The sequence below is a fragment of the Toxotes jaculatrix genome, chromosome 7 (genome assembly GCF_017976425.1).
Source record: "Toxotes jaculatrix isolate fToxJac2 chromosome 7, fToxJac2.pri, whole genome shotgun sequence".
NCBI lineage: Eukaryota > Metazoa > Chordata > Actinopteri > Toxotidae > Toxotes > Toxotes jaculatrix.
In genome coordinates this window covers 7,203,453-7,223,074 of record NC_054400.1, presented here as the reverse complement: position 1 = coordinate 7,223,074, position 19,622 = coordinate 7,203,453, and the positions used below count along the sequence as shown (strand labels likewise).

The following is a 19,622-nucleotide window of genomic DNA, read 5'->3' as shown; positions in this document are numbered from 1 at the left end:
GCCAAACACAGTGTCTCCCCAAACTGGTCAGTTAGTTGGATAATTGGTTTAGAGTTATCATGTTAGTAATACTGATGGTCATACTGATTAGTAGAATGATGCTGGATCATTCACTGATTGTTTAATGTCTGATCCTGATCCAGGGCCAACCAATGAATGGTTCTTTGAGAACCTGACTGACCTGCAGAGGAAGCTTTTTTTAGGTGCCTCAAAGAAACATGGAGTTCCCAGACACTCTCAGATGCCTGGGAAAAAAACTCATCGCAACTCATCAGAATCCACCTCTTTACCACCCAGTTAGTCACAGTTAGGGACACAGAAAAGATAAAATTGAACTGAGACCAGCAAAGACAGTTGTGACAGAGTGATCATTGTTGCCAGTGGCGGTTTTTGGCACGGGCGAACCGGGCAGCCGCCGGGGACAGCATCAAATGGGGGGCGGCACAACCACGTGAAAAAAAATCATCTGCACCGCTAAGCTGTTTTCTATTATCTATCATATTACTGTGTGGGGAATTGGCAAATTGGCATTGTCCCCATCTCCCAGCATGCACCACCAGCATTTGTGTGTAGAAACGGCACCCTGACTCAGGGTGGTGGCTAGGTTGGAAGAGTGTGGGAGTCGTCCCTAGTGATGGTCCTCTAATACTCGAGGCTCTGACACATGCGCGGTAGCTCACGAGGCAGTTGTACTGAACCACTGTGCCGAGGTGTGGTTTGGTCACTGACATTTGAAACAGGTGAGTGCTTTGGACGTCAAACTAATCACCTGATTGGTTCGGTTTGTCATGTGAATCACGTGGCGGGATCGAGTGTGTTCAGAGATAGAATGGCTCTGTATAGGGGCGGTCATTTGAATTTTTCTTTGCAGAATAGGTCAGTTTGTTGCGGTTGTTAGGTGTTTTGAGAGTTAGTGGTGTTGATATTTTTGGAGAATCAGTGTATATAGAGCAGCACATGGAAAGGAGCTTCTACAACCAATGTTTACATCAAACACACTGATGGCCTGAATAATATGTCAAACAGCAACTGCAAAAATAACAAACATCCCCTTTGTACTCAAACACTTCTCCTCTTGTATCACTCTGTGAAACTGGCAGGGTTTGCCACTTGCTGCTCGTTTGCAGACACGGTCATAAAGGATGTAATGACAGCTTTAGAAAAAGTGTTTGTTGTGCTGGAAGCGGTGGGAGATCAAGGTGTACTGTCACCACGACCAGCAGCTGCCACCATGATTCATTTTCATATTCGTTTGCAGGTTATGCTTTCCCTGTTTTAACATAGTAAAATAAAATGGTGGTGGAATAACATTTGGAGGAAATTAATGGTTTAGGTATAGCTGCAGTTTGAGCTGAAGCTGACACAGACTACAACTTCTGCATGTTATCTTGAAGAAGAAATAAAATAACTTTATTCGAGTCCAACTGCAGTCATTTTACAGGGCAGCCAGTCCTGGGTAATTACAGATGATGATGGAGTTTTTGTTTAAAAGCTCCTATGACCTCAGCCTCTCTCCCCAAACAACCCCTCCCCTCCCCAGTTATGGGGGTCTATAACAGTGCTTTCATCTCAGACCTGCAGAGAACAGAACAACAGCCCATCACGGACCAGCACAGGACTAAACCTTGCTTTACAGAGCAGAGACGGGAGCACTGCGAAAGCAAACAGGCGGAACGCAGGTGAGAGAAATTATTATACAAAAAAAAGGCTTATTTAATATGTTTAAACATTTAGCTTGGCTTTGTCTTATGTCATTAGCAAGTGTTCATTCAAATAACTTCAAGATGAAATGATGAAACTATGCACATATTTAAATGTACCAGTTTTTATTGCATTTTTTTGGTGATACACTTGCATGGGAGCAGACACTACAAACTCAACTTGTGAAGATGAGAGTGGATTCAGCAGCCAGTCATGGTCCAGACTGTGGGTCGGCATGTAACGAGTCTGTAGCTCTGGAGGGACGGGGTCCACCAATGTTGGTCGACGCCTGGCTGGTCCCCACTTTCTTCAGCCTCATCATGTTGGTAGGCCTGGTCGGGAACTCACTGGTCATCCATGTGGTCACCAAACACCAGCAGATGAAGACCGTCACCAACTTTTACATAGGTAACATTTCTGAAGCACAATACGTAGTAATGGGATGCAAAAAGGAAATTCCTAAGAGTTTGTGACTTTCCATGATCAAAAGAGAAAACATAGCTGAGGGATCGCCTCTTGATTAGTTTAATTTCACCAGGTATTTCACCAGGATAAATCCACTACCCAGTAGTAGTACAGCTTTTGAAGAATTCCCAGGTACACATAATAAAAAACACAGAATAAGGTGATTAAAACATATCAAATGACATTGACAGTAATGTTGGCTTGTAATTCACATAAAAATAAAGTCACATTTTGAATAAAAACTTAGAATGGATGAGTAGTCCCAAATTTAATTTTGAAAGACAGAAACCTCAGCACCCACCACCGTTATAGGTACTGATACACTTACTTAAGGTATTCTTGACCCCTTGAATTCATCTCATGTTGACACACCTTGAATTCCATTTATCTCTTTAGAAATTACTGTTCTTGTTCTCCTCTAGTAAACCTGGCTACGACTGATATCTTGTTTCTGGTCTGCTGCGTGCCTTTCACTGCCACACTGTACCCACTGCCCAGCTGGATCTTTGGAGAGTTTATGTGTCGACTGGTGAACTACCTTCAGCAGGTGAGATACAAACACTTAAACAAGCAAATAAACAGGCATGGGATTGCTAAAAAAATTTGCATGAAAAGAGCTTTTTAAAAAGAAGTTTGACTGATGGATTGATTGATAGCTGAAAAGCAAATAGACAGTGATGATAAATTAATTGCATATAATTTCATAAAGATGTAGTAAAAACTCATGATGTACTAATCTGCCTAAAATAGTCTAATGTAGATTAGGTGAATGACATAAAGAGGTTGTGTTTAATGTAATAACAATGCCTTGTTTATGTTTGTGTGTCTTTCCTGCAGCACATACGCTTAAAATAAAGTGTCAAACAGAAACAAGTCTGCCTTTGTGTGTATGTGTGTGTGTGCGTGTGTGTCTGTGTGTGTTGTAGGTGACAGCTCAGGCAACATGTATCACTCTGTCAGCGATGAGTGTGGACCGCTGCTACGTCACTGTCTATCCTCTGCAGTCACTGCGACACCGCACCCCGCGCATGGCTCTGGCCATCTCGTTGTCTATATGGATAGGTATCATTAAAAAACAAAACAAAACACACACACACACAAGCAGCAACCACCATTCTGCAGCCCAGTGTCACAGGCTGAGATGCCTATCAATCACAAAAACATGCCCTTACTGTTGTGGAAAGAAAAGGCAATGACTTTGTAATTCTCGAGAGCAGTAGGGGATTTTTCAATTGCTATCCACATAGTTTGGAGTTTGGAGCCAGCATCTCGTGGCAGTAAATTAAATTTACTTTGAACATCACCCTCTGAGCCACACAGTCATGTCCCCTGTCCTCTCCAGGCTCCTTGCTGTTGTCAACCCCTGTGGCTGTGTACCAGCGTCTAGAGACAGGATACTGGTTTGGTCCTCAGACATACTGCAGCGAGGTCTTCCCCTCGGCCCGCCTCCAGAAAGCCTTCATCATCTACAGCTTCTTGGCTGTTTACCTGCTGCCACTGCTCACTATCACTGCCTGTTATGCCTTCATGCTCAAGCGCATGGGCCAACCCAGCGTGAATCCCATCGATAGTAGCTACCAAGTAAGAGAAAGATGTGGAGTTACGTTCACTTGCAAAACTTATTTCTCACGTATTAAATCCACAGATTACAGAAATTGTTTCTGATCATTACAAAGACATTACAAAGCTTCCTTAACTCCAGCTTCAGGCTCAGGCCCAGCGAGCGGCAGCAGTGCGGGGGCGAGTCTCCCGGATGGTGGTGGTGATGGTGGCCCTGTTCCTCATCTGCTGGGGGCCCATCCAGGTCTGCATCCTCCTGCAAGCTTTTGGCCTCCGCAGTTACGTTCTATACAAGGTAACTTACACTCTGTGATGACTGATTAAATGATCCTCATCTTAATTTTTTACACACTCTTCTCACAGTCATAGCTCAGTCAAATCTAAACACACAGACATCATCCTGTTAAAATATCATATTGTTTTGTGTGGATAACATTTAAAGAAAAAACTGAAAAGGGAACACAGAATGGGGAAAAATGTCTGAATCGTTTTTTTCATCCACAGCTGAAGATTTGGGGTCACTGCATGTCTTACTCCAACTCTTCTGTCAACCCCCTGGTTTATGCCTTCATGGGCAACAACTTCAGAAAGGCCTTCAAGCACGCCTTCCCTGCCATCTTTATGTGGCGCACCAGGGGGAGAGTCAGGGTGGGAAACATGGACGCAGAGGAAGGGGGAGAAATGGATCGCCAGGCACCCAAAGGAGAAGCAGAGATGCACTTTCTTTCATCTGGGTCCTAAAGGCCACGTTGGGCATTTGGACACTGTGCACTCATTGTTTATTTATAGTTTGTTCTGGAGATGACACACACACACACACACACACACACACACGTATACAAGCAATTCTTGCCATGTGATCTCTTAAAAAGGACAAGCCAGTCAGATGCCTCTCGTGACCTTCACGAGCTGCTGAAATACAATTATCTTTGTCACATTTTTCAGGCTTAGCTGGACTGATGCAGTCAGTTTACGCGGTGCCAAAATGTTTGAGCTCTTGGTTTAGTCTTCTTCACAATTTCTGGAGGAAGTGAAGAAAATTGTATAGGACAACAATTTCAACTGTTCCTGACTGCATCCTTTGTGGACAACACCCTTGTTTAATATGATTATTTAAAAGTGCTATGATAAGATACTGGGTTCAGAGACGCTTATTCTGTTTTGTTGACGTTTCAAAGGTTCACTGTTATCTCCTGTTTCTTTCATTTGGTTCTTTTTCTGCTGTGTCCTGTTACTTTGTTTTCTGAGTGTCAGCAAGTTGTGTTTTAGGACCATTAGTGGAGCTTTGTCTTTGTACAGATCATACTGGCTCCTCTAGCAACACAGTTTTTGTTAGTTGAATTCAACTTAATTCAGCTAAAATATCCTTTGTGAAAATCCAGTCTGGAAAGGTGGTGACCAACTGCAAAAGGTGCAAAAGCTTGTGCAAACGAACGAACGAACGAACAAACATGTACAACAGTGAGATACGGTTGATTATCTTATAAAGCCAAAAAATGTCTTTTTATCTGTCAGTCTGCACTTATGCAGGTAATATACTTAGATGTCAGCCAGGCTACTTGTTCCTGTCGTTATTATGTGCAATAGGACGCAGTGTCACATTTACACACTAGAATATTTATAAGGTGAAAATTTTCATAGAAATGAATCAGAAAATAAATGATGTTAAGAGTGTATATTTGTCCACTTTTTTGTTTGCTTTAGTGCTGGGTGCAGAAACACATAGAAGCACACTGTAGGTTTACCTACAGTATATGCAGACCCATACCTCAATGCATTCACATGCTGGGAGAGGGCACGGCTCCCACACTCTCCCAACCCTGCCACCCACCTGAGTCTTTTTTAACAGAACAGTTCCAACAGAATAATTGTCAGTATATGGTAATGCTACTTTTTAGTAAAATTCCGAGCACTTACTGAATGACATTAAAATTAACATGTCCCTTTTTAATACATAGCAAAATAAGAATCCCTACGAGCATTTCCGCAAATCAAACTGTAGAAAAGTAATTTTTCCATAATCCCTTGCGGAAATTCAGACACCCTGGCCTCTGGTCAGGGTGCCGCCTTCTACAGCCATACAATGAGGCACCCTGGCCTCTGGTCAGGGTGCCGCCTTCTACAGCCATACAATGAGGCACCCTGGCCTCTGGTCAGGGTGCCGCCTTCTACAGCCATACAATGAGGCACCCTGGCCTCTGGTCAGGGTGCCGCCTTCTACAGCCATACAATGAGGCACCCTGGCCTCTGGTCAGGGTGCCGCCTTCTACAGCCATACAATGAGGCACCCTGGCCTCTGGTCAGGGTGCCGCCTTCTACAGCCATACAATGAGGCACCCTGGCCTCTGGTCAGGGTGCCGCCTTCTACAGCCATACAATGAGGCACCCTGGCCTCTGGTCAGGGTGCCGCCTTCTACAGCCATACAATGAGGCACCCTGGCCTCTGGTCAGGGTGCCGCCTTCTACAGCCATACAATGAGGCACCCTGGCCTCTGGTCAGGGTGCCGCCTTCTACAGCCATACAATGAGGCACCCTGGCCTCTGGTCAGGGTGCCGCCTTCTACAGCCATACAATGAGGCACCCTGGCCTCTGGTCAGGGTGCCGCCTTCTACAGCCATACAATGAGGCACCCTGGCCTCTGGTCAGGGTGCCGCCTTCTACAGCCATACAATGAGGCACCCTGGCCTCTGGTCAGGGTGCCGCCTTCTACAGCCATACAATGAGGCACCCTGGCCTCTGGTCAGGGTGCCGCCTTCTACAGCCATACAATGAGGCACCCTGGCCTCTGGTCAGGGTGCCGCCTTCTACAGCCATACAATGAGGCACCCTGGCCTCTGGTCAGGGTGCCGCCTTCTACAGCCATACAATGAGGCACCCTGGCCTCTGGTCAGGGTGCCGCCTTCTACAGCCATACAATGAGGCACCCTGGCCTCTGGTCAGGGTGCCGCCTTCTACAGCCATACAATGAGGCACCCTGGCCTCTGGTCAGGGTGCCGCCTTCTACAGCCATACAATGAGGCACCCTGGCCTCTGGTCAGGGTGCCGCCTTCTACAGCCATACAATGAGGCACCCTGGCCTCTGGTCAGGGTGCCGCCTTCTACAGCCATACAATGAGGCACCCTGGCCTCTGGTCAGGGTGCCGCCTTCTACAGCCATACAATGAGGCACCCTGGCCTCTGGTCAGGGTGCCGCCTTCTACAGCCATACAATGAGGCACCCTGGCCTCTGGTCAGGGTGCCGCCTTCTACAGCCATACAATGAGGCACCCTGGCCTCTGGTCAGGGTGCCGCCTTCTACAGCCATACAATGAGGCACCCTGGCCGACCTACTCTGCAAAGAAAAATTCAAATGACCGCCACTATACAGAGATACTTTTTCTCTGAACACACTCAATCCCGCCACCTGATTCACATGACAAACCGAACCAATCAGGTGATTCATATGACGTTCGAAGCACTCACCTGCTTCAAACGTCAGTGACCAAACCACACCTCGGTACAGTGGTTCAATACAACTGCCTCATGAGCTACCGCGCATGTGTCGGAGCCTCGAGTGTTAGAGGACAATCACTAGGGACGACTCCCACACTCTTCCAACCTAACCACCATCCTGAGTCAGGGTGCTGTTTCTACATGCATATGCTGGTGGTGCATGCTGGGACATGGGGACGGCGCCAATTTGCCAATTCCACACACAGTAATATGATACATCAGGCCTGGACTGGTAATCGGGCATACCGGGCATTTTCCTAGGCCGACAGTCCTAGGGGCCGATGCTGTTTGTTTTTTTTGTTTTGTTTTTTTTTAAACTTAGAGACCGGCCCTCCTGACCTTGTGTGCAAGATGCATTTAAAATAAACCATTGAATGTGTAGATACTGCGAGTTTGCTGGTGGTTTTTGGGAGCTGGGATTTTTCCTTTAAATGTTGTGCCATGGTTTCCCCTAGGCCAAGACGTAACAATAGTAAAATACATTGCTTCGGGGAACACATACATAAATTAGTTCGTTGTGCATCGCTAATTATGAGGGGCCGGTCTAAGCCAAAAATGCCAGGGCCGTTTTTTTGTCCCAGTCCAGCCCTGCTTAAACTTATATGTCTCCTGTCTTTATTGCTTAAGTTTCAGAATTCAACAGAACAGTACATCAACAGTACATTGATGAGAGTTTATTGTATTGTTCATATAACTGTTTTGTTAGGCGTGTGCCTGAGTCAAACCCACGAGCGAAGAGCATGGTGACTGTGAATGGAGTCAGGCTAAGGGGGGCTGTGAGGGTGTCCAAGCCTCCCTCTGTCGGGGTTTTGCTTTTATACACTTCCTCATCAGGTGATGTCACTGCTAGGCAAGACCCCATGTCCACTACAAGGGACAGCTGATAAAAACAAACAATGTGTTTGAAAAAAAATGCAACATGATTCTTTCACCCACAACACTTAAATTATCATAAAAAAAAAAGGCAAAACCTTTTTTCCTCTCAGGAGGTTATTGGTGACTGACACGTGAAATTATCAAAGAGCAGCCAAAGGTTACTGCTACTGTATGTTACCTAAATGACTTGTCAGAGAAAGGAAGCTTTCATCTTACACAATAGGACACTACAAAGAAACAAACTCAGCCACATATTTTAAACAGGTTTTCCGTAGTTGTTACATCTGCTGCAGGCAAACATCAATACCGTTCAGTTCACTTATTTGGCAGTAAGTTTATTTTAGTACAGCTACAGAGAGGTGGCAGTTTATTGAAGATTCTTTCATGATACTATAATGTTAACTATTATACTAACAGCTGAAATTAAAACCTGTTTAACACTAAAGCTGCGTGCGTCTCCCTGATTTGTGCGTCTCTGGTGCGCACTGACTTTTTTGTGGCGTGTCAGCGGAGCCAATCACTTCCCTTCTCAATCGACATTCACCAATGACAGCCGTTTACCAAACAGACACGTGACACCAGCCAATGGCATAGCTGGCTCAGCTCTCGGGGCATCCTTGTGCTACCTTCAGGTGATCCCGAAAATATTTGTATGTTCACAGAGTTTACATAAAGCGACTGCCACAGACCCCCAGGGACCATAAAAGTCCCATTAAATTATATATCTGATCATTTTATTTTTATCTACATATGTTAGAGAATTTGTACCACTAACGTACAATATCAAAGATCGGTCCTACATTATCTAAATAAGCACACAAATGCTTAAAATTACAGAAGAGATAAATCGGATATCAAATGTGCTGCGGATTAATTTTCTTTCGAACGACTAATTGATTTATCAACTAATCGTTACAGCACAGACACGCACATGATAATATATCTGCCTCGTTTTGTAAGTCGAACTGGCGCGTTTGCGAGGCAGCACCTGAACGCAACGTTTTTCCCAACTCGGTAATTGGTATCCACGCCGACCAGAGCAGGAGGAGAACAGCAGAGGTGCAACCGAGGCTGAGGGGAGAGATCGTCCACAGCTCTGAAATCAGACAACATCCACCAGCTGGACGCAGGAAATCGTTCGCATCATGGAGCAGAAACAAACCATCAACTTTGGCGCTGGCCCTGCAAAGCTCCCCCAGTCCGTAAGTTCAGATCCTTATTTTTACTTGTGTAACGTTAGTAGCACGGGAAAGGAGCTGTCTAATGAGGTGAATTAAAGCAACATTCAAAACTCAGCATTTGCACATTCGCTGCGAATCCGTCGGCCCGGTTTCCCCCCTCGCTGTGACAGAGACTGGCTTTCAGCCGTGTGAGAGAACAGCTGCTGGTTTCAGTGCCGTTGTCGCTTGGTATTTGTCAGCGGCTCAAACAGACTGAAAACAGTGCGTTGAGTTGCATCAGCCTCATTCATTCATGTGGAAACCTGCTCCTTTGTTGCTTCACTGGCAGCAGCAGAAACAGCCTCTAGATGGCAGGAAAACACAGAAGAGTAAATCACATCTCTCACTCACTTCACAAACAGATTAGATTACTGTCACTGACATAAGTGTAAAATTAGAGAAACAATTTTAATTTAATGAAGTTACTTGACTGATTTAAATGTGACCTGGTTCTTAAAAACAACCCATCATCATTCCTGATAGTGTTTGCAGAAATACTTTTATATTTGACCTGTTGCAGGTGCTGCTCCAGGCACAGAAGGAGCTCCTGGACTACAGTGGCATTGGCATTAGCGTTCTTGGTGAGTAGAACCTCCAGATGGGTTGAATTTAAGTTACTGTGAAAGAAAAGTATTGCATTTTTTTTAATGATATCAATACATACACCCAGTGGCCAGTTAATTAGGGACAATAAATCCTCCCCTCATGAAGCTTATGTTCTGATTTTGTTGAAACTTGTTTAGTGAGGTGTTGATTCAATTGTGTGGTCACTTTTGAGGATGTAGTTTGTGCTGCAGTGGATATAGATTTCATTATATGACAGTGAAATTAAATTCAAATGTTTTTGATTGCATTCAAACCAGAGATGAGTCATCGATCATCAGACTTCAGCAAAATCCTCAACAAAACAGAGAGTCTCCTGCGAGAGTTGCTGTAAGTGTCTTTCGCTTCTTCTCTATTATCCTCCTCTTTCACTTCTCTCCTCATGTTGTGCTGCAGCACCATGTAAAACTTCCAAACTAAGGTGTTTATTCATATTCTCTTGCAACTTCAGCTCACAATATGTTGGTATTACATTTTTTTTAGAGACAGCACCATCTTACCCAGGGCATCTAAGGTGACTTCTTTTTATTTCATGTTTAGTTTGAGCAACACTTCCATAATACCTGCACACCCAGGCATACAGGAGAGTATCATAATAAAATCTGATTGATGACAAGTAGAATAATAGGAACAATAAAATTGTCACTTTAATAATTGTGTGTTTTCTCCCGTGCTGTTCAAGTTCTCGGCTTCTGTATTAATATTATCATTTTCTCCTCAGACTCTCTTGTGTATACATGTCAGACTGTTGATGGTTAAAAGCCAGAAAGATTTAGGGCTTGGCTGTGCTAAGATGTTTGTCAGTCAAGTAGGTGTGTTTCTTCACACGGTTCACATAAGATTCATGTGGAAGAGCTGAACTTTGCACATACTGTTGTGTTAATCTGATATTCAGATGTTTGTGGTTTTGGTTTTTATATTCATATTTTTAGGGATGTCAGTTTTAAAATGAGTTCTTTTATGCTAAAATTTCACTGATTCCAAAGTCAATATTTATCTCAGAAATGATCAAAATAGACAGGTTGAGTTTTAGAAATTCTACCTTTAATGTTAGGGAGACTTCTTATGGTTTTATGTATGCCAATGCTGTTGGCAAGTGAACCAGTACAAGCAGGTGCTTTCTTTTTGTTTGTTTGTTTTCTCCTGTTATTCTTAAAGAAACCGACACCATTCAGTCTGTTTTAATCTACTTTTTACTAAATGGTGTCAATAATCTTGGTTATATAATAATATTTACTTCACCATAAAGTTTAACTATGGAGACACAAGACACAGCTGCGTGTTTCTATCATAACATTTCATCCACACCAGTGGATGTAGATCCTTTATCTGTTGTTGATGTTGTGCAAACTGTATCTCTGTTGAGTATGAACCAGTTTAACAATCAGTGACCTTTGTCTTCACAGAAATATCCCAGACAACTACAAGGTGATGTTTCTGCAGGGCGGCGGGTCTGGACAGTTCAGTGCTGTTCCTCTCAACCTGATTGGCCTCAAAGAGGACAAGTGTGCCGATTACCTGGTGACCGGCACGTGGTCGGCAAAAGCAGCGAAAGAAGCGGAAAAATACGGCAAAATCAATGTTGTACACCCAAAGCTGGATAGTTATACGAGTAAGTCTGTGTTTTGTGGGACTGCAGTGGCAGACTATTAAATGTTTTTTTCAGTTACCATCACCACATCAAAAAATAGTTTCATCTCTTATGAGCTGGCCATTGTCATTCATGCCACATTAGGCCAGTCCCTCTCAAAAATTGGCTGTGAGTCCAGACTGTTACGTAATAAACAAATAGAGCCGACTACCAGTGAAAGACTCTGGTATGCAAGCAGCCTCTTCCACATGGTTGTGTCTGATAGGGATTTTCAGTGGGGTTGACGTTTGGAGGCTCCCACTACCACAGAGCTGGGTTTGAGTACTTCGGCAGGTCTCTATCTGTGTTTGTCACCATGCAAGATTAGAGTTAGAAGATGGATAAGGTTTGAGCAAGGGCACCAGAATAAGGGGGGTAGGAAGTGGGGAAGAGGCTATTGGCCCCCCGACTTCACAGTGTTCTCTAGACACTGTATCCCAGTTTCAGTCAATCCCATCCACTCTAAGACAGTAGGTAAAACTACAGACCATCTTGTGATGGGATCACACCAGATGCAACACCAGTCAACATACCTCAGCTGTAATTTGTCTTAGCTGCTAATTAGCAAATGTTACCATGCTAACACCCTATATCCCTCACCATGTAGTGAACATGGTGAGCATTATACCTGCTAAACATCAGCATGTGAGCATTGTCATTGTGAGCATGTTCATTTTAAGACAGCTCAGTCTCACAGAGCTCCAATCATGGCTGTAGACTCCTGTTTTATTGTGTTCTTCTGTTGCTCTCTCCAGAAATCCCCGACCCCAGCAGCTGGACCCTGAACCCCTCGGCCTCCTATGTGTACTACTGCTGCAACGAGACTGTCCACGGTGTGGAATACAACTTCACACCTGAAACAAACGGTGTGGTCCTAGTCAGCGACATGTCCTCCAACTTTCTGTCCCGACCGGTGGATGTGTCGAAGGTGAGGACAAAGAGTGATACTGAATAAAATGTTCAACTCTTTCTCTTCTGGGTCCTTTTTCCCTAAATTTCCATACTGACTGTATCAACATCCCAGGAAACTTTTATCATCCCTAAACTATTGGGAGACTTTGATTTGGCAACAACAGCACCCATAAAGTTCAGCATGTTATTAGATAGCCCTATGTTAACACAACAAAGGTAGCATAGAAACATGCTAAGATCATCATTTAGTGCTAAGCAACATTTGAGCCTTTGTACAACTGAGCCTGACGAAGTGCATACAGCTTAGACTGAATAAAGCTGAGCCAAGCCTGACAATGTCTGAGTCTGAGATGTCCTAAAATAGCCACTGTACAGATGATAATACCTTTTGACTTCCTGGGATCCTCTTGTGATCCCCGCAAGCCAAACTGAACTATTTCACCCAACGAGTCGATAGCTTGGTTTTATACAAAGTCATATTTCTTGTGTAATGTGTTCTCTTGCGTTGTATAGTTTGGGCTGATTTTCGCTGGAGCTCAGAAGAATGTCGGCTGTGCCGGGGTAACTGTGGTCATCGTGCGAGAGGACTTGTTAGGCCACGCTCTGAAAGAGTGTCCCATTGTCCTGGACTACAAGGTGCAGGCTGAAATGAATTCTCTCTACAACACACCGCCATGTTTCAGGTACAGACTCAGCTCTGGTTTTAACATAAGAAGCTCCTCTGTTTCCTACAAATTGAGATTTATTACTATCAACTAGGTAAAACACAGGCATTTGTAAAATCTATAGTACTGTGTAAAAAATTTAGGCACTGTAGGGTGCTTTCAAAAATAATGCATGAATAGTTTTTATTTATCACTTAACTTCATACAAAGTGCAGTAAACAAATCAGTATTTGGTGTGAAAACAGCACCAGTTCTCCTCAGTGGATTTAGGGTGTCTTAGTACCATAGTGGATGAAACAAAACACATATAATGTGTCAAAAGGACAGAGCCAGGATAGCTGTTTCCCCTTGTCCTTATGGTAAGCCAAGCTAAACAGCTGCTGGCTGCAGCCTGACAAAGTACTCTCTGCAAGGAAGCAAATAAGCCCATTTCCCAAAATATCAAACTATTCCTTTAAGGATATTTAGAAATATTTCACAATCCTAATGTAAAATTTTGTGACTTAATTTTGACGTGAGAAAGAAGTAGTAACTACTTTTTACCACTTTTGTTGTGTGTGACTGCTTTTTAATCTGCCTCATCATTTTTTCGGTTCAGTATCTACATCATGGGTCTGGTGCTGGAGTGGATTAAAAACAACGGTGGCAGCGCTGCCATGGAAAGTCTCAACAAACAGAAATCTTCCATGATTTATGACATTATCAACGCTTCTAATGGCTTTTATGTGTGAGTATCAAAAAACCTCAGTGGGGGATGTTAAAACAGGAAATTGGCTGAAGGTCAAAACTTTTTCTCTGACTTTTATTCACTCAGAACCATCAGCGGCAGTCCAGGTCCACAGTCAGTGTCACTCAATGTCAAGATTTAAAACCGTATCAGCTTGAAATACTGCAGAGCATTCCTGGCTGAGTCTAACTCTCCAGCTGATGGTTCACAAAATAAATACATCATACTGTGGCTCCAAGAGCTAAGAAGAAAAACAAGTGACATTAGTTCACAGATCTTTAATCATAAACCTCAGACTCTTGATTAATTCTCATTTATATTTCAGTCATGAATCACCACTCTTAAACCTGACAAAATGTCAAGCTGTGATAGAGGGCTACAGGCCAGCATCTTTAAAATGAAATGATCATCATTTAGCTATAATCAAGATAACCATAACAAAACACAGTCATATCTATGTAATGCATACACAGGAATTAAAAACAAGTTACTTGAGTATAGATTTCCCGACCAAACTAAACATTCTTTATATGAAACACCACTGTTAGAACTCTCTGTCCCCCCTCCCATTGAATCCTTTTTTTATTTTATCATAATTTTTTGCAGTTTACAGTTTACATTAATAATAATAATTAATTGTTATTATTATTTCAGGTGTCCCGTGGACGTGGCTTGTCGGAGCCGCATGAATGTACCATTTCGTGTGGGGAAGAAAGAGGGAGATGATGCCTTGGAAAAGGAGTTTCTGGACGGAGCATCCAAACATGGAATGATATCACTGAAGGGACACAGGTGAGTTTGTCAAACACATGCCTCTTCTTGCTGTTCCATTAATATTTACATGGATTACTGGAAAGAATACTGGGCCCTGAATTTTTTCCACATGTAAGGTTATGCAAAGTTAGGGTTTAATTTGTCTCCCTCTGCAGGTCAGTTGGAGGAATCCGTGCATCTCTGTACAACGCAGTAACACTGGAGGACACTGAAGCCCTGGCTGCCTATATGAAGGAGTTCCTCAAAGAGCACCAATAAAACAGGCCTCATGTCACACAGGGGCATTTCCTTACATCAGTACAGTTAAAAAAAAAAAGTTTACCCCATGTTGAGATCCATGTTGGATCAGGAAGGTGCACCTTTAGATGCCTGTTTTGTAATACCTATTGTTTGTTCCTAATAAGCTTTAACCACTACTGTTGCCAGTAATGTCTTGAGTACATCTGTGTTTCACAGAGTTACTATTCTTATGAATTTACTAACAGTACTTTGATATGCATACTGTAGGTAATTCTTGTTACTTGTTCAAAATATATTTACATTCCAATAAATCTAACTTGACAATACTTACATTTTGCAGTGTAATTTCTTGTCATCAGTCCCATCTCCCAGCATGCACTCCTGTGCATGCATGTGTATAAATGGCACCCTGACTCAGGGGGGTGGCTGGGTCGGGTGAGTGTGGGAGCCACCCCATTTCCCAGCAGGCACCCCTGTGGATGCATATGTATATCCTCCTGAGACACAGCAATTCATTTTTGCCATGGAAAAAGTGCATTAAACAATATACAGCAGTGATCACTCACAAGGCTGTCCTTAACATAAATCTGGTCAATACTCAGGCCTAAAGAGAAAACCAAATCGAGAGTGTGGCCTTTCTCATAAGTGGTAGAAATAGTGGGTGTGCTTGTGTAACTGTTTGCTCAAAGAACAGGGCAGTGGGTGTGCTTGTGTAACTGTTTATGAGTTTTTATTAAGAAATAACACTTTTTCTAAAGTTTTTTCCCCAGCCTTGGAAAAAACCCGTAGGACTATATATCTATAAACCTATCTATATAACTCTCTATCTCTCTATCTATCTAATTTATATTATATATCTATTGCTCTATGTACACTGATTCTCCAAAAATACGTTATCAACACTACTACTACTAACACCTAACAACCGCAACAAACCGACCTACTCTGCAAAGAAAAATTCAAATGACCGCTACTTCATAGAGCTATCCTATCCCTGAACACACTCAATCCCGCTACCTGATTCACATGACAAACCGAACCAATCAGGCACTTCGCATGACGTTCGAAGCACTCACCTGCTTCGAACGTCACTCAAGTGCTTCAAACGTCAGTACTCACGTGACCAAACCACACCTCGGCACAGTGGTTCGATACAACTGCTTCATGAGCTACCGCGCATGTGCCGGAGCCTCGGGTGTCAGAGGACCATCACTACCCTGGGGTGCGGCAAAAGTGAGCTGGGATCCCGGAAAGAAATAGGGGCAGCGTATTATGATCATCCCGATAAAACTCAGCCGAAATATCGGCATAAAGACGCAGATCCAGAATAGTCTGACGATCGTACACCAAAATGCAGTCTGCTTTTTTGAATGAATGACAATTGTTAAAAACAGCAAAAACACAGATAAAGTTTGCAGTGATAGACGGTGGGCCACACACACTGGCGCCATCTTGCACAATAATTTTAACCTGTTCAAAACTTATTTTGATTCAATGTCCTTTGTTGTGGACAACAGGACTTACAAACCCCAAGGACTTACTAACCTCCTCCGAGTGAGGAGCATGTTCCTTGTTGTTGAACAATTTCATCCACTGAGGAAGGCCACAAGATGTGCTTGAAAGTAGTTGTGTGACTGATAGGTGCAGCAACAAGTCTAACAAGTCTGATGCAGTGTGCAGTGAAACTTTGAGCCAGAGGGCAGGGAACATTTTCTTTGTAGCTTTGTATCAAGGTACTCTTAAATAATATTATGCAGCACAACTGCTTTACAATCACAGTTGTTCTTTTGCCCGTGAGGTTAAGCAATCACCTCCCACTATTTCACTGCCTGCTGACAGGAAAAACCTCTGTACGTAGGAGTGAACAGGTCAGCTTTCATCAGCACATTGGCAGGATGGTCCTCCATCTGGATGTCCAGAGGCCAGTTCCCTGCTGCATTAGCCCTGCTGAGGGTGTTCTTCTGCATGACACTGCAGCTGTACCAGCTCCATGGTCACGGACTGTGTCTGACTCTGACCTTTGGCCTCCCTGGAGGGGAAGCAACAGCGGGAAGAGGTAAGTTTGATCCACAAAGCCTGAAATGTGTATAGTGTGGGATTTGTGTGAGCGGTTTTGAGTGTATTTGCTTTGTTTTTGTGACTCTTTCCTACCTTGCATGCGAGTGTCACAAACAACCCTAAGCCTGCCATCAGCTCCTTTGCAGTTCCTCACTGTCTGATTCATCACCTTATTTATGAGAAATTACAATGTTGGGCCTGTGTAGCTTTTAAAACCTTTTTAAAGACTCCCAGGAAAGAAAAAACCCACAGTCCACTGGGGGAGGGAGGGGTTTCTAGCACGTTTGAGCTTCACCACATATGATAGCACAAGTTACTGCAGATGACCTCTAGGTGGAAGTGTTTATCAAGAAACGTATGTTTTCAAAGGACTCAAGTGATGAAATTAATATCTGACTCCTTCTATAAGGATCCCTGTTATTGCCCACATAAAATGACAATCACAACATGTATTGAAACTACTAATTACTGATAATTACTCACTTGAAAAAAAGAAGATTCAGTGTGTTGTATTCTCACTCTCACGCCTGCGTGAACACTCATTTGTGTGGTTTCTCTGATAAGTTCAACTCACCACCGCAGGCAAGAGCCCTTCAACTAAAGAGTTAAATCTGTTTCCTCTCTGAAAATGCACATCTCAGCGTCAACGCTGTGACAGATAAATAAATAAACAAATACAATCAAATCTATAAATGAAGTACTGAAAATATGTATATATTAGACAAAGTATACTATTTACTGCTGTTGTTGTAGGCTCATCATATCCAGGAGCTGGACATTTTAGGTGATTAACTCCTCTCTAGATGACTGTCATCCTGATGCAGACCTCTGTAAAGAGTCTATTAGTGTGCAGTGGGCATGATGTTAATAGAGCATGAGATGGATCCTTTTGTTAGTGCTTTCATCTTGTGTGCTTTACAACTATCAGAGCATGAATGGCTGTATTGGTGGAATAAGTGGGAATTGAACTGTTAAGTATGTAGCCTCTCAGCATATTAGTATCTGTATTGTGTTGCAGTCCACTTTTCTAGAAGCAAGACATTTCCCATAAAGTTCTCTTTCTCCCTGATATACAATATCTTTTATAAACTATCTAGATGGTAGATGATCATGAAGTGTAACCTCTGAAAGTGACACTGTTTGAGTTGGTTTCAGCGACTAGCTGGTGACCACAGGAAAAAAAGCGACTCACTATTTTCTTACTTTCATTTTGAAATGTAATGAAACACAAGGTAAAGTTGATCCAGGAGTTATTATTTTATATAACATCCCTGATGATTCTTCCCAAAAAGTAATTTTGGCTGTTAGCAAATATCAATACCAAGAGCAGGGGAGAAACTCCGCGTGCTGGTGTTGACTGTGGATCCCTTGAGCGGGAGATGTTGGACCTGCTGCGAAGGTTTGTGTGCTGAAAGTTAAAAATGTTCTGCCAGTGAGGTATTGCTCTAAGCTAGATGAGTTTTCTGTCAGAACAAAAAGACACTGCCTCATCATTTTCTTTACATTTATACCTGCAGCTTTCTGAGGCTCAAGTCTCTCGGTAACAGCTTGTCTCGGTTCATGGTCATCTGTAACTGTAGCCTTGAAAGCCTTCATGCTCCCATCATCTGCAGGAGCTTTGGCATCATGCTCGTTTTAGTCCAGTCATCAGTCTTTGCAATTTTGTATTAAAGCCACAGGGGCATAAGCACATATCTGAGCTCCTTTACTTCCATATTTACTGTAGATTGATTTGGTGGCTCATCTGTAGTGTACCAAGACTCAAGGCTCTCTGCAAATTCAGCAACTGCATCTCTGCAGATGGCTGTGCTATTTCAGTTTATTTCTTGTGTGTTTTTGGCTCTGCTCCTAGTTGTACTTACATTGTCTGACACAATTCACAGCCACTGTGGTTGGCAACATAGGAAGAGGACGCCTGCTGTCACAATGTCCAAGATAGAAACTTGAAAATTTGTGATTCTATGTTTGGATCAAGGTGCAACTTTGGATTTTGAAACAAGATTAAAAGTCCATCACCATGCTAGCTGCTCTCAGAAGCTGAACTTTACCACAGTGATCCCTTGGGCCAAATGCTAAAATCAGCATGCTAACATGCAAGTTTAATATGTTTAACTTGGTGTATTAAAATGCTAACCTTTACTATTTAGCACTAAACACAATATTTCACAGATATTTCAGTCAAAACCAAAGTGGTGGACTGACCAACTGCTAACCATTGAGCCATGGCAGTAGCATGGTTAAAAATGAGATCAGGTGTGAACTGAGGCAACAACACAGTTAAACACCTAAAGTACAAGTATATCAAGCTTATAGTAATAGCTTATAGTAATCATGTATTTTCTATAGGGTTTTTTGTTTTGTTTTGTTGCTGATCTGGCTTAGGAAAGGAAATCTGGGAATACTGTTACACGAGCCCCTGGTGATAACTTTGAAAGTCTGTGTGGCTGGGTGGGGACCTCCAGTTAAGGCTGAAATACAATAAGATTCACTGCTGCCTGAGGCAACTGAGGTACAGTAAATGATGCAAAAGGATTAGTGTGATATATATTTCTTCTCATATCTCTATCTCTACACCACAAGGTATGTTTCAGGAATGAAAAACTGAAAAGGATGCCTTACTGCAACTCCAAGAAATCTTTAAACCCAAAAAGCCCATGGAACTAATACTGGAGAAAGGGACTGGAAGAAAGAGAGATGC

The 19,622-nt window shown here is 43.0% G+C and overlaps 2 protein-coding genes across 2 annotated transcripts; both read left to right on the top strand.

Moving 5' to 3' along the window:
- Positions 1-1,889: 1,889 nt before the first annotated feature.
- Positions 1,890-4,608, top strand: kiss1rb (KISS1 receptor b). Its single transcript, XM_041042266.1, has 6 exons — positions 1,890-2,109; positions 2,589-2,713; positions 3,093-3,228; positions 3,509-3,747; positions 3,869-4,021; positions 4,231-4,608. The coding sequence occupies exons 1-6, from the start codon at positions 1,890-1,892 to the stop codon at positions 4,465-4,467; spliced, it is 1,110 nt and encodes a 369-aa protein (XP_040898200.1). The 3' UTR covers positions 4,468-4,608.
- A 4,520-nt stretch (positions 4,609-9,128) lies between these two features.
- psat1 (phosphoserine aminotransferase 1) lies at positions 9,129-15,192 on the top strand. Its single transcript, XM_041042475.1, has 9 exons — positions 9,129-9,297; positions 9,836-9,896; positions 10,179-10,248; positions 11,325-11,530; positions 12,304-12,476; positions 12,974-13,143; positions 13,724-13,852; positions 14,507-14,644; positions 14,782-15,192. The coding sequence occupies exons 1-9, from the start codon at positions 9,241-9,243 to the stop codon at positions 14,882-14,884; spliced, it is 1,107 nt and encodes a 368-aa protein (XP_040898409.1). The 5' UTR covers positions 9,129-9,240; the 3' UTR covers positions 14,885-15,192.
- The last annotated feature ends 4,430 nt before the right edge of the window (positions 15,193-19,622 follow it).